Here is a 15,063-nt window from a genome sequence, read left to right on the forward strand (position 1 = left end):
TTAACAGCCACCCTGTGACCATTATGTTCACTTTGCAGGTAAGGAACTGAGGCTGAGAGATTGTGACTTGGTCCAGGATTAACAAACAACCCTGTTGACACCACCAAGACTGAGACCCTGAATCAGAGGCTTATTGTATTCATCTTCTTGTATCGCTGATGGAGGCTGAAGATGAAAATGCCACCAGGTGAATCTAAGACTGAACTAAGGTTTGAATGGAAAACTTCCCAGATCACATTTCGAATCTGAGAAGGTTTTCCAGATTCAGCTCCGGGTGCACTACTCTGGCTTTGGAAATTGCCCACATGCAGAATGCATAAAATTCAAGACTGACTTTGAGATCACCAAGGTGTGATATTTGGCCAGTGCAAGCTAAAACTGGAAGAAGTCTGAAGAAATATTCTCTCTTTAATGACTGTGTTTTGGAAAACTTCAGCCCTGGTTCAACTTTTCAGGTGGGGCATTTACTCGTTGTTCAGAACGATGATGGATGCCTTACAGAACATTTATTGCCACATCTTGGATCCACGTGGATGATTCCTTAGTCTTATTGTACTTGTTGGTCCTTGTTGGATGATGTCGGCCATCAACAGGTTCAATGACAGCATTGTGAAGACCCACCACTCCTTTATCCTAACCGGCATTCCAGGGATGGAGGAGCACAACTCTTGGATGGCCTTTCCGCTGGGGCTGCTCTACGTCCTGACTCTCCTGGGAAACATCACAATCCTCTTTGTCATCAAGACTGAGCAAAGCCTCCATGAGCCCATGTACATCTTCCTCTCCATCCTGGCCTGCTCAGATCTGGGGCTTGCTATGACCACCATGCCAACCATGTTGAGTGTTTATTGGTTTGACTCCAAGCAAATTTCATTCAACACCTGTATTACCCAGATGTTCTTCATCCATTCTTTTCAATGGATAGAGTCCGGCATCCTTGTGGCCATGGCCTTTGACCGCTTCATCGCCATATGTTATCCCCTGCGATACACCACACTTCTTCCAAACTCCGCTATTGGAAAAATAGGAATAGCTGTTTTGTTCAGAGGCTGTGCTATCTGCTTCCCAGCTCCCTTCCTTATTAAACGGCTGCCCTTCTGCAGATCCAACGTGCTCTCTCATTCCTATTGTCTCCACCAGGATGCAATGAAGTTGGCCTGTGCAGACACCAAAGTCAACATGCTGTATGGTTTGATTGTGGTCATTTGCACATTGGGGTTGGATATTGTGATCATTCTTGTGTCGTATGTCCTGATCCTGAAGATGGTTCTAAGCATCGCCTCCCACAAAGAGCGCCTCAAGGCTCTGAACACCTGTGTCTCCCACATCTGCGCCATCTTGATTTTCTATGTTCCAATGATTGGTGTCACTATGGTGCACCGATTTGGAAGACACCTCTCTCCCATCTGTCATATGATGCTGGCCAACATCTACATTGTGGTCCCACCAGTTCTTAATCCCATTGTGTATAGTGTGAAAACCCAGCAGATTCGACGAAGGATATACAACATTTTCCATGGAAGGAGAACCAGGATTTTCCATCCTAAGTAAAATGCAAGGATAATTGGACTATAATGTGTTTCGGTGGGCTGGGGGTGGGGCCTTAAGAAGCAGCCAGAAACAAAATAAAAATATTTAGTCAGGGTCAGTTGTCAAATGTGATAATTATGACTTTCAAATAAATATGCTCCACATTGAAAAAATAACTTAATATAAATATTTCCAGGCTTGAAAAATTCTAGAGCTTTCCTAACAGTTTAGATGTTTTCTGCTCAATCTTTTGATTTCAACCAATCTGAAAAATGCTTCCATCAATACTACTGTTATTTTGGAGGAATCTATGTTGCTTTCTCAATAACAAATATATTTAAGTAAGCAATTGTTATTTTTCTGAAAACCAATGATTTTTAAATACAAATATCTCTATTTTCAGAAATGATATTTTGAGGGGGAAAGCCTATACAGACAGGCACACAAAGTTATATATGGCAATCTACATCAACATTATATATTAGTGGTATTATTTGAATTATGAGGACACCTCCAGTCTCTTTGAGAAAAAGTTGGGCAAGCTTTGTCCAAAGAGCCATTTTATTGTAAACTGCCCTGGAACTTTTGTTGAAAAGCGTTATTTAAATATTCTTCATATTTGAATTTTCCAGTTACAGTCCAGGCCTTTGTTGGTCTAGCTCTCTTTGCAACTCTTAGCCGTAATTGTCATGGGCGCTAGCACCTCCCCCTCCCCCCTCCAAAAGTAACATTCTCACAATGCCTACTCAAGTCACACTGAGCTGCATAGGGATGTGGACGGAACTGGCTGGCTCAGTTCGGTCTGGCACCCCTTAATCCCCCCCATTCTGGTCTGGAGGGGATCATGTTCTCCCCCCCCCCCATTAAAAAGAATTCTCCAAAATGGCCACCATGCTGAGCCAGCCAAACAGGCCGGTTTGGGCTGCATTGAGGCTGGCGGGGGGAGGGGGAACCTCCACGGGAACCCGCCCCCCCCACACACACACCTTCAACAACTCCCCCGGAGGGGGTAAGTGCCTTAAAAAAGATTTACGAGAAGAAGAAAAAAGATAACAAACTCCTGAACAGTTGGGGGGTGTTCGGTCCGAAGTCGAGCTGGTTTGACGTCGAACTGGCTCTATGTTGAGCCAGTTTGCACATCCCTAGTGCTGCACTGCCCAAAGACACCCTAAGGCTGTTCCCAAGAGCCGCCTAGCTCAGGCTCAGGAGCCTTCTTAGGACTGGGACCTTAGAAGCATCTGTTCTCAGCTGCAAAGTCTCATAGTGACCACTGGGGGTGGTGGCTTTTGGGTGATGGATGGAAAGTGCAGGGCTCCTCGCCTCTTTATTCTCACAGAGTCTGTACTCTCCATTTTGTCTCTCCCAGGCATGGTGCTTGCTCTCTCGCTCTCTCTCTCTCTCCAGCCATCATGAGCAGCAGCAAAAATAAGCCACAGGCTCTTTCTATTTGTTTGTAACTTTTAAATAAATCCTTGTTGTTCTTCACACTGCAAGAACTGTCTCCAGACCTCTTGCTTGGCTGACTTTGCTCTGCTAATGGGAGCTGAACTGCCGTTCTTCTCCGCCAAGCTTAGCCTGGGCTGGGGTGCTCGTGTGATGTGCTGGGATTGCTCCTGGGATCTCACAGCCTAACTCGACTCTGACTCCTGGCTTCAAGCCGGCTGCTGCTGGGATCGTCTGTCTCCTCCTGCTGCAGGCAGCCCAAGCGGACACAGTGGCCGGCACCTAGTGTGCCTGTCTCACGGAGGAACCCCCCCCCCAAGGCCCTGCACTCATCACATGCTGCATTGTAGCGTCCCTGGAGGCCAGGACGTGGATTGTGTGGCCATGCCCAAAGAGCAGGACTGCAGTCACCGGGGGGGGGCAGCTTGTCTCCAAGCTTTGAATGAAAGAGTGGCAGATCGGAGAGCTTTTGAAATCCATTGATATGCGGCTCCCTCCCTGTTCAGTCTTAAATGCTTCAGAGGCATGATGCTTCTCAATGCCAGTTGCAAGGGGCAACAGCAGGAGAGAGGGCCTGCCCTCAGCTCTTGCCTGTGGGCTTCCCAGAGGCGTCTGGTGGGCCACTGCAGGATGCTTGACCAGATGGGCCTCCTTGGGCCTGATCCAGCAGGGCTGTCCTTATGAAGTTGAAGGCATTCTCATTTCCACAGGCCTCCCCCGGATTCTGGATGTATTCCTTCCTCTCACCCTGCTGTGTTTCAGTGATTGGGCTGGCATCCTGTGCAACTTTCCATCTGCCTTTGAAGGAAGCGTGCCTGAAGTTGCCCAGGCCTCTCTTGCACAAACCCACACAACTGCAAGACCCCTCTGGGACTGGTCTGGACTGGAGTCCACAGGAATCAGCCCTCTTGAAAACAATCCTGGAGAGGTTCATGGCTTAATAGTGTGGAGAGGATGGGGGGAGGGGTGTTGGGCAAAGTCTCCAGGAATCGCTTCAGTCAGTGATGGCAACTTGAGGATGAGCCAGTGCTGAATCTGCCACCCATCAAGTGCAGTCCTTATCGGAACCAATGGAAGGAAACCCTTTCGGTGGTTGAGGAAGTTCTTTGTTTGTTTGTCCACTTTTATTTTTCACAATTATAGACAGAAATATTCATCACTGGTCAAGAACAACTATTCACTAGCCAAACAGAAACAAAAACAAAAAAGCACAATGGCATGTCAACTGTTTTAAATTACACCGAATGAAAGAAATCCAGCTGCTCGCCACGCAAACTGCACTGTGCGGCTTGTTTGCTCAGCTCCTTTGATGGCGTGGGGAGCAGCCAAGATGGAGACCAGTTGAGAACTCAGCTCAGGAGCTCCTGCTCCAGCCTGAGCCTTATCCCCCTCCCCAGGTATTCCTCTGAGCGGCTTGCCTCCCCGCAGGGAGAAGAAAAGAACTCGCAAGAGCCCTGCCAAAAAGAGCCCTAACACTGACAGCAGAGGTCGCACGGGGAAACTGAGGCCATGGAAGCCAATGAAAATCTAGACCTTTATCCCCAGGACCACAAAGTGGTTAGAAAAATCATCAGAGTGTGTGGTCCCTAACCCCGACCAGCCCCTCTCTTCACATCTGTCTCCACTTCTTTACGTAAGATGTTTCTAGGCTGCTCAGGAATTAATAGCCAAACAAACTTTTGGCAAGTGTTACAAAATAATCAGTGTGCCCTTGCAGTGCCTCGTAGTGCTCATCATAGATGGACAAACTACATGGAGATTCCTCGCTCTCGGTCTTATCTCTCAACACACAACCAGAAAACATTGGTTTAATCTTGCACTTCGTTCTGCCAGCACCGGTGACAAAATTGACATGCCAGCCAGGTCACTTGTTTTGTTTTTCTTTTGGGGCTCCTGGGATCTGGAGGGGACTGAGTTAGCCTTCGGCATCTTTGCTCCTTCTGTCCAGTCCAGAGCAGCAGCCCCCTCCCTCCTGTCCCTGGGTACAGGTTGGGCTGTGCTGGTTGCCATTTGGGGCTGGGCAGGGATTCTTTGGGCTTCTCATCTAACTGGCCTTGGTGCATGCCCCTTTGCGCCTGCCTCATACTGTACCTCCCAGTTCGTTCATTTGGGGTTTTCACGGTCACAATGGCAGTTCCAGTGCAGGTTGTAACAGGAGAGTAGGACTGACGAGGACCTTAGGCATGGCGCTTGGCAATAGAGGAGCTTGGGTCAGTCCCTCGATGCTCAGGGAGCTGTGACTTGAATCACTCTGCTCTGTCAAGCATCACCTCTAGGAAAAGCTCTGAGGCTTCAGGCAGGGGTGAGGCTATGGACTAAAGGCCTGACCTTAGATCAGTGTCATGGCTCAGACTTCGGAATCAGAAGACTCAGAGCAAGAAGACTCGCCTGCTAGTGAGCCACAGCAGCAAGATTTGGCAGAGAAACCAGACTCTGGAGCTGAGGGTTCTCAACAGCTGCCAGACTTGATTTCTGACGAGGAAGAGCCTGGGATTCCACATATATTGAGACGACGTATCAAGAGACAGGCTCAGAGGGACTCACGCAGGTGCAGGAGATAACAGGGAAGAAAGCCAAACTGCTGAGTCAGGGAAGCCTGATTGGTTCCTGGTTCTGTTGAGCCTTATATATTCAACAGTCTCTCATGGCTGAGTTGCTGTTTGCAACTTTGCTGGCAGCAGATACTGTGCTCTTGGAATTATATCTTTTCCGTGTTCCAGTTTGTCTTGTCTGTACTTCCCTGTATAGTTCCCTTAATTCCTTGTTCTGTGTCCTTTGCTTGTTTCATTCCTTGTTTTGTTTTTTTCTTCCACTTATTATTACTCAGTTATTGTTAGAGGGGGGTACCTAGTTTCAGTTCAGGGGAATTTATTCATTTACTGTTTTATTTGCCAGCCTTTTATTTTCCTTCATCCAGTTTTGTTGCTGCTTTCTATTTACTCTCTCAGGGGCTTGTAAATCCTGTAGGGTTAGCCGGGCTAGCAGTTCACGACAATCAGCTAAGAAGGGCAGCCTCCACCATAAGGCAATGGGGCTGCCTGGAGCCCAGGTGTTTTTGCCCATGGTGTCTTTAGGTTAGGCTTGCACCACTGGTGGCATGCCTATAGTTACCGCACTGTAGGTGGGTGGAGAGTCAGCAATCCCCTTCTGCTTGTTAACTGAAGTTTCAATAAAGTTGTGGCCCTTATTTACCAATTAATATTGTCTCTTGGCTTCATTGATCCAGGTGCAAAGCTTGAACACTATCTTGTTATTCCAGAAATTGATAAAAAAGACTCCAAATGAACACAAATTTTTCATCTTGTTTTGAGTAAAGTCTTGTTTTAGCTATATCTGGGTGCTTTCCAGATTAACCCCTACAACAATGTCACAACATATCTGCTAAGTGTGCTTCCGTACTGTGACACCACAGTCCCTACACTGTCAGCAGAGTGCTGTTCACATTTCCAGTGCCTTCTTTCAGATTTCATCGCTGCGATTTAGTGCTACAATGTTGTATGTCCATTGAAAAATGTAGCTGTATTTTCCTGTTGTAGGGAAATTTTCCCTTTGTAGATTCTGGGGACCATTTTCAATTCAATCCTGCCATGCCGAAGCATTTTACCACAGTTGTAGCAGGTAATCTGGATAGCACCCTGCCGAACAGTGGTAACGGGCACAGCCAGGACACCCTCTCAGCTCTAGCAAGGCTGCCTCTCCAAGCTGAGGCTAGGTTGGCAGGCACTGGGGAGGGGTCTCCCCATGGGCAGCACTCAGGGTGGAGAAGCCTCCTCCCCTCTCCTCAGCCTCCTCTTGCCAACTTTAGGAAGGGGCAAAGAGCAGGTCATTATTTTTTGTCAGCCCTAGCATCCAAGGTAGGTGAATTGATTTACTCAATTGCTCATTGTTGGGCTCTCCTTGGTGTGGTTTTTTTCTCTTTCTGTTGTGAGTTTTAATGATTTTTTTTTAAAAAAACCCTGAGTACATTATTGACTTATTACATAATTAAATGCATACGTGCATGATAAATGAATGCATATGTGCATGCATCTCTATACATCCATGGCATGGGCTGCAGTCATGGGTTCAGGGCTTCAACATATCACCTTCCAGGTGCCACTATTATGTAGTCCCTCCCTGCCTCCCTTCTTTCTTTCTTTCTTTCTTTCTTTCTTTCTTTCTTTCTTTCTTTCTTTCTTTCTCACAGCAACCATTTCCCAACAATTGTTTATGTTTACACTGACTGGCAGCGGCTCTCCAAACTTTCAAGCAGGAGTCTTTCCCAGCCCTCCCTGGAGATGCTGCTGCCAGGGATTGAACCTGGGACGACCTCAATACACAGAGCTGCTAGTGACATTGGCTGCTGCTGCCGCCTTCTCTGTGTTTGTGCAAGAGACGAGCACCCAAGGGATCTCCACAGTCCCACTGGAGGCCAGGACTCCAGGCCCTTGCAAAGGATCCTCAGAGAGTCCCTATTAATTGCTGCAGAGATGAAGGTCCCTTGTCCTCCCACTGGGCTGGATTTGGGGCAGCCTCCCTTCTGGAGAAAAGCACAGCACCTTTTGACCAGAGCACCAGTCTTGTCAAAAGCACAGGCAGAATTTCTCCTGGAATGGCAAAGACCAGGTCGCTATCACACCAGGCTGACAGGAGACTCAGGTAAGTGTGAGCAACTCTTTGAGATACAAAGTAGACCAAGTGCCCTTGGACTCACATCCATTACTGAAAAAGAATGCAAGCTGCTGAATTACACAGCGCTCTTCATCAGCCAATGTGCTATGAAAATGCCAAAGCCTGGTGTTTGGTGCTTTTGTGGAAAGGCCCCAGTAGCACTTTTTGTTCTAGTCTCAGCTCTTGAAGGGAAGGAATCTGAGCAGGGGTCTAACCGGTGTGCTAAGTAAAGTATACTAACAGGCTAAATGGACCATTATTTTATTTTTATTTACCGGTATTTATTTACACAGTCCGACAGGTGTTATTGACTGGTTTGTTTTATCCAGACATCGAGTCCTTCCAAATGACCTGGGATGGCTGAATTTTATTGTCAATGTTGTTGCTGTTGTTATAGATATTGAAGCAGATTATCTATCTATCTATCTATCCATCCTTTTTTTTGCACTGCCCCAAACTTACGTCTCTGGGCGGGTTACAACTCAGAATATAGGCTGTTCCCCGTAAAGTTGCTTTTTGTAATTGATTGGTGTTGATTTCTGTGGCCCCTATGGTGTTGAGGTGCTCTTCAAGGTCTTTTGGAATTGCACCTAGGGCGGCAATTACCACTGGGATTATTTTGGTCTTTTTCTCCCACAGCCTTTCAATTTCAATTTGTAGATCTTTGATTCCTGCATATCTGCCGAACAGAACTGCAGACAGAAGAACATCTAACCTGGCCAGCGTCATGGCTCGTCTATATTCAGGAATCGAGACTACCTGGAGATAGAGGGCCAAATTAAATCCACTCAGTTGGTCACCCAAGAACGAGCTTTTAGATATCTGGGAAATTTCATATTGCAACTCAATTAGGCATTGAATAATTTGGTTACAAGCTCTGTCATAACCAAGCTCCTGTATGGCCTCTAAGGAGTATTCACAGCAGGCCAGCTTATCAATGGCCTCAGTGTGTCATCTAAATTTAAAGGAGTCCTGTTTTATGAAAGCAACCAGACCCTCGTGCAAAAAATAAATTTTTAACCAGTAAAGGATAATGACTCTCCATAAGCATGTCTGAAGCCTAACCATTCCGACCTCAGAGCCACCGTGGGGGCACATCTGGGAACAGCCAGTACAGCTCTTAAAAATCTAGACTGCAGTGCCTCCAATGGATCAAGATTTTTAACTATGCCCAACTGAGCTGCATAAAAATGTTGAGGCAAAACCTTTGCTGAGACTAGTTTGACCACGGCCGGAAAATAGGATGCACCCTTAGGATAATAATAAGAGCGTATTGATTTAACTACTGGTTTGGCCTTTAAAATTGTCAAATCGAGGTGAGGTTTACGTGAACAGGAAGAATGAAATAGAACGCCTAAATACCTAAAGGACTTAACCTGCTCTATCCTATGTGAGCTTATTGACCACTGATGCCCTCTGGGCCGGTTTGCAAAAACCATAACTTTTGTCTTTTGACAATTAATCTCCAAGTTCTCCTGTGTACAGTATTTATCTAACGAAAGGAAAGCACACTTTAGGCCAATTGGTGTTAGCGAAAGAATCGCCATATCATCCGCATATAATAAAATGGAGATGTGTCTATTCGCGATCTTAGGAGGATGCGTGGAAGGTGAGGAAATAAAAGAAACTATAGAATTTATATAAAGGTTAAATAGCGTAGAGGCCAGTATACATCCTTGGCGGACCCCTCTATCTGAGGGGATTGCAGCAGTCAAAGCCCCTTGGAAGTTGTAACGTACCTTTAGAGTGGAACCAGAATATATTAACAAATTAACAAGAGCAGTCTTTTCTCGATACTCAAATCCCAAAGTCTTTTCCAGAGTCTTTCTTGGGGGATAAGGTCGAACGCTGATTTTAAATCAACAAAGGCTGCAAAAAGTCCTCTATGTGGCTTCATTGAATACTTAGCCGACAGGAACTGAAGAACCAGGGCATGATCCAGAGTGGATCTTCCTTCTCTAAAGCCCGCCTGCTCTAGAGACAGGATATCCCTTTCCTCAAGCCAATCTATTAGCTTTAAGTACAGATGTTTAGCATATATTTTGCTAATTATGCTTAGCAAGCTGATTGGACGATAGTTTTTTGGATTGCTCCTAAGTCCTTTTTTATAGATTGGGACCACTATAGCTACTTTCCACTCATTTGGTATTAACACTGCTACATCTATAGCCATGAAGAGAAAGGAAAGGAGCGGGACCCACCAGGACATATTTAGGGATGTGCACGGAACCACGGAGGCGTGGTCCGGCACTGGGGGGAGTGTGTCTTTAAGGGTGGGGGGTAGTACTTAACCCCCCCCCGCCGCTCTTCCACCCACCCCCCGCCACTGGACTTTTCCAGAATGTTCTTGGGGCGGTAGAGTTCCTCCCTACCACCCCTGCCCCATTATGCCGCGAGGGGCACATTCGTGGCGCCAGCTTTTTCTACTTGTCGGAAGGAAGACAACGATGGGGGCAGGGGCCGCAAGGAGGAACTCTGCTGCCCCAAGAACGTTTTAGAAAAGTCCAGCAGCGGTGGGGGGGAAGAGCGGGGGGGGGGGAGCTGGTCTTGTGGCAGCAAGCATGACTTGTCCCCATAGCTAAGCAGGGTCTTCCCTGGTTGCATATAAATGGGAGACTTGATGTGTGAGCACTGCAAGATATTCCCCTCATGGGATGAAGCCGCTCTCTGGGAAGAGCAGAAGGTTTCAAGTTCCCTCCCTGGCAGCATCTCCAAGATCGGGTTGAGAGCGACTCCTGCCTGCTACCTTGGAGAAGCCGCTGCCAGCCTGTGTAGACAATACTGAGCTAGATGGACCAATGGTCTGACTCAGTATATGGCAGTTTCCTATGTTCCTAACCCCCCACCCTTAAAGACACACTCCCCCCCCCCACCGAACCGCCAGACTGGCTGAATTCCAGCCCAGCCCGGAGACCTTTTGCATGGCCCCGGACCAGTCCGTGCACACTCCTAGTCATATTTGCTTTAAGAGCCTCTAAAGTGATACTGTCAATTCCAGGGGCTTTCCCAGAAGGGAATGAACTAATCCGCCTCTCCACCTCTGCATGTGTTACAGGGGCCTACACCGGAGTATCCAAAGTCTGGAGTTACTGTTCAAAGTCAGTGCTACCACTGACTTTGATGGCTGGTTTTTGATACAACATACAAAAGTGGGCTTTAAATTGTTTTAAATTGTTCTTTTGAGGCCAAGGTGAGAGTTCTATGGGAGGTTTGAGGTTCATTTTTTTCTCTGATGATTGGATTTAGTTTTTTAGATGTACCCCCATTTCTTACAGATTATCTTAACTCATTCAGGTATACTTAAATATTATTACTCTGCACAAGTCTTTTTTTCCTTTTCTTTTGCTTTCCTTGCTGTGGATGAGTCATTGCTCTAATTCATGTATTATTATGACAACCTCAGAGATGTAACCGGTCTTATTTCTATTACTAATAAAACCAAAAATTCTATTTTTTAAAAAAATTGTCCAATAAGCAGCACCATACCGGTTTTCAAAACAGTGGGCTGAAGAAAAAAGGCTTAATCTTTCTATCAGGCATGGGGATTCATTTGGGCACTGCAGCATGAGAAGGGAAAGAGTGTGCAGGACTAATCTCCCTTTTATGAGTTAAACTGCAATGCATACAAGTCAGTTGGACTGAATTATGTCATTTAGTCCCTATTTAGAATGATAATGGATGCTTTACAAAACGTAATATCACATGTTCACACCAATTTTACAATTTCTTGGTATTGCTGTTGCAGAAGTCCTTGGGGAATCATGTCGACCATCATCAATGGCAGCATTGTGAAGAACCAACAAACCTTTGTCCTCATTGGCATTCCTGGGATGCAGGGATACAACTCTTGGATGGCTTTCCCACTGAGTGTGCTCTACATCCTGACTCTCCTGGGAAACATCACAATCCTCTTTGTCATCAAGACCGAGCAAAGCCTCCATGAGCCCATGTACATCTTCCTCTCCATCCTGGCCTGCTCAGATCTGGGCCTCACCATCTCCACCATGCCAACCATGCTGAGTGTTTATTGGTTTGACTCCAGGGAAATCTCCTTCAATGTGTGCATCACCCAGATGTTCTTCATCCATACATTTCAATGGGTAGAGTCCGGCATCCTAGTGGCCATGGCCTTTGACCGCTTCATTGCCATTCGTGACCCTCTCAGGTACACCTCAGTTCTCAAAAATTCAGTAATTGGGAAAATAGGGATAGGCATCTTCTCTAGAGGGTTCTCTCTCATCTTCCCCATCCCTTTCCTTATCAAACGGCTGCCCTTCTGCAGATCCAACGTGCTCTCTCACTCATACTGTCTTCACCCAGATGCCATGAAGTTGGCCTGTGCAGATATCAGAGTCAACATGTTGTATGGCTTGATTATAGTCATTTGCACATTGGGCTTAGATGTTGTGATTATTCTTTTGTCCTACGTGCTAATCCTGAAGACCATCTTGAGCATCGCCTCCCACAAGGAGCGCCTCAAAGCTCTGAACACTTGTGTCTCCCACATCTGTGCCATCTTGATTTTCTATGGTGTCACAGTGGTACATCGATTTGGAAGACACCTCTCTCCCATCGTTCATATGATGATGGCCAACGTCTATATTGTGGTCCCACCACTTCTTAATCCCATTGTGTACAGCGTCAAAACCCAGCGGATTCAGCAAAGGATATGCAAGATCCTCCAGAGAAGGAAAATCAGGAGTTGACATTTCTTCCAGTGATAATGGGTTAAGTGGACTTCTGTGAAACCAATAGGTTAGGGAAAAGGTCTGACAGAATTAAAATAATTCATCCTGCCATCCCACCTAAGTAGCAAACATGCACATAGCTACTGTTGGTGGATTATTTCACCTTGCCCTACAACATACAGCAGGTTTGCCTCAGTTCTGCAGCAAGTTCCTTTTACAGGGGTATCCAAGCATTTCACTAAAGGGTCTTCTGCTGCTCTTAGCAGGAGATGGGCTCCACAGATTCCACACTGCACCTTCTGCTGGCTGCTGCTGACTCCCAACACATCCTTACTGCCTTTGCACTCTGGTGCCACCTACAGTCAAAGCAAACCTCAGAAGCAGTTAGGACCTGCATTTTCTTTGTTCATTTCCCTGAATGCAATTCTCTGAAGCTCGTCTCACAATCAGTGAGAAGAGCTTCTGGCGAGTCTGTGGGAACAGCAGGCTTAGCTCGCTTCCCCCGCAGACGATCATGCCTGCAGCCCTGGGCAGCTGGATCGGCCACCCACACGACTACTGGCTCCGTTATGGAGTTGGTGGGGTCTGCAGGGATCAGGGGCCGTGTGGCCCCCAGAAATACCAGGATGCCCCACGCAAGTGCACAGGGCATTCTGGAGAGACCCCTGAGGCCGGGAGGCTGGCTGCAGCCTCTCAGTCGGGGATCTGATCTCAGACAGTGTGTGTCACCGCACACTGTGGCAGCACACGAGCAAAAAAATGAGGTTAACGGAGCACTCGCTCTGTTAATCTCATTTAACGGGAGGGGGAATTAGGTGGGATAGCTGCCCTGGAACCACTGGGCTCAACTGCGAGCCCGGTGGTTCCCACGATCAGTAGAAAGTGGGCTAGGCTCCCTTCGCCCGCTCTCTACTGATCATGGGAATCGCTTCAGTGTGTTACTTCGTGAACCTGTTTTTTCTTAAAGTAAACTGCTGTGTTCTGACCTGAGAATCTGATCTCATTCTAAATAGCAGGGCAGTTCTCACGATCAACATGAGCGGAGGAGAAGCCTCCCACCCTAACTGAGGAGCTCCCGGTTTTCAATGGTGTGTGAGATAAAACAAGGCCGGAGGCAGGTTGCTGGTTTGGGTAGGGGGGGGGTCCTCTCACTTGCCTCACCCAGAAGCTGGAGACGGCATCTGGGCAGGTGCCCTCTTGCCCTTTGGCTGCCTGCTTCTTCACCAAGACAGGGTTGGAACTCTGGAGCGCTGCCAGCTTCCCAATTAGGGCCAGAGGCTCCTGCCCTCATGTTGCTCATGTAAACTCTGTTGTGCCATGAAGGAATGCCAGACTCTGGACCTGATAGCCTGATGGGGGAGCCTCCCTTGATACGGGGACCCCCTTCTCAATAAAAGTGCTCAAAGCCGTTTATATAGAAAAATAAATTTATATATATACAGTGTGTGTGTGTGTGTGTGTGTGTGTGTGTGTGTGTGTGTGTATGTATATATGTATATATATATATATATATATATATATATATATATATATATAAAATTAATAGATCAGTCATCAATAAGATGACCATGAAGAAAGGGTTGTCTGGCCAGCTAAAGTCTCATCCCCTGCTAACTGGGCAAAGAGGCACCTTGTTATAGTGGTGATTCACTTTGTTTAGCAGGGGGAGAGCAACTGGCCCTCTCCATCCCTGGCACACCATCCCTCCAGTGGCTGTTGCTGGTGTCTACCTTATGTTTCTTTTTAGATTCAGAGCCCTTTGGGGACAGGGGCCATTTGATTCATTCATTCATTCATTCATTCATTCATTCATTCATTCATTCATTAGTCTATGTAAACCGATTTGGAACCGTTTTTATTGAAAAGTGGTATATAAATAGTAGTAGTAGCAGCAGCCATAGTAAACTCAAGGCCAACTAAACTCCAGGTTGCAGCTCCTCCTCCTCCTCCTCCTCCTCCTCCTCATTATTATTATTTCTTGTTTACACAGTCAGACAGGTGTTATTGACTGGTTTGTTTTATCCAGACATTGAGTCCTTCCCAAGGACCTGGGATGGCTGAATTTTATTATCAATATTGTTGTTGTTATTATTATAAATATAATCACAGAATATAGGCTGTTCCCAGTAAAGTTGCTTTTTGTAATTGGCTGATGGTGATTTCTGTGGCCCCTCTGGTGTTGAGGTGCTCTTCAAGGTCTTTTGGGACTGCACCCAGGGCGCCAATGACCACTGGGATTATTTTGGTCTTTTTCTCCCACAGCCTTTCAATTTCAATTTGTAGATCTTTGTATTTGGTGATTTTTTCTATCTCTTTTTCTTCTATTCTGCTATCCCCTGGTATTGCTATGTCGATTATTTTGACTTGTTTTTCTTTCTTCTCGACTACAGTTATATCTGGTGTATTGTGTGGCAGATGTTTGTCTGTTTGTAGTCGGAAGTACCATAATATTTTTACATCTTCATTTTCTACCACTTGTTCAATTTTATGGTCCCACCAATGTTTGGCTACAGGTAGTTTGTATTTTTTGCAGATGTTCCAGTGTATCATCCCTGCTACCTTGTCCTGCCTTTGTTTGTAGTCAGTCTGTGCGATCTTTTTACAACAGCTGATTAGGTGGTCCACTGTTTCATCTGCTTCTTTACAAAGGCAGCACTTGCTGTTTGTTGTGGATTTTTCGACTTTTGCTCTTATTGCATTTGTTCTTAGTGCCTGTTCTTGTGCATCCAGTATTAAACCCTCTGTTTCTTTC

The 15,063-nt window shown here is 46.3% G+C and overlaps 2 protein-coding genes across 2 annotated transcripts; both read left to right on the forward strand.

The window, feature by feature from the left end:
• The first annotated feature begins 576 nt into the window (after positions 1-576).
• Positions 577-3,323, forward strand: LOC128349531 (olfactory receptor 51H1-like). The gene is made up of 2 exons (XM_053305965.1): positions 577-1,503; positions 3,192-3,323. Exons 1-2 carry the CDS (start codon positions 577-579, stop codon positions 3,321-3,323), a joined length of 1,059 nt encoding a protein of 352 aa, XP_053161940.1.
• An 8,061-nt stretch (positions 3,324-11,384) lies between these two features.
• Positions 11,385-12,329, forward strand: LOC128351217 (olfactory receptor 51H1-like). The gene has a single exon (XM_053310543.1). It carries the CDS (start codon positions 11,385-11,387, stop codon positions 12,327-12,329), a length of 945 nt encoding a protein of 314 aa, XP_053166518.1.
• The last annotated feature ends 2,734 nt before the right edge of the window (positions 12,330-15,063 follow it).

Source organism: Hemicordylus capensis, chromosome 3 (genome assembly GCF_027244095.1).
Source record: "Hemicordylus capensis ecotype Gifberg chromosome 3, rHemCap1.1.pri, whole genome shotgun sequence".
Classification (NCBI taxonomy): Eukaryota; Metazoa; Chordata; class Lepidosauria; order Squamata; family Cordylidae; genus Hemicordylus; species Hemicordylus capensis.

Bases quoted from the DNA above. Each gene is read 5' to 3' on its own strand.
- LOC128349531 (XM_053305965.1), top strand. From the start codon at position 577: ATGTCGGCCATCAACAGGTTCAATGACAGCATTGTGAAGACCCACCAC. The intron at 1,504-3,191 runs TACAACATTTTC...GCTTCAAGCCGG, and splicing joins AGCAGATTCGACGAAGGATA to CTGCTGCTGGGATCGTCTGT.
- LOC128351217 (XM_053310543.1), top strand. From the start codon at position 11,385: ATGTCGACCATCATCAATGGCAGCATTGTGAAGAACCAACAAACCTTT.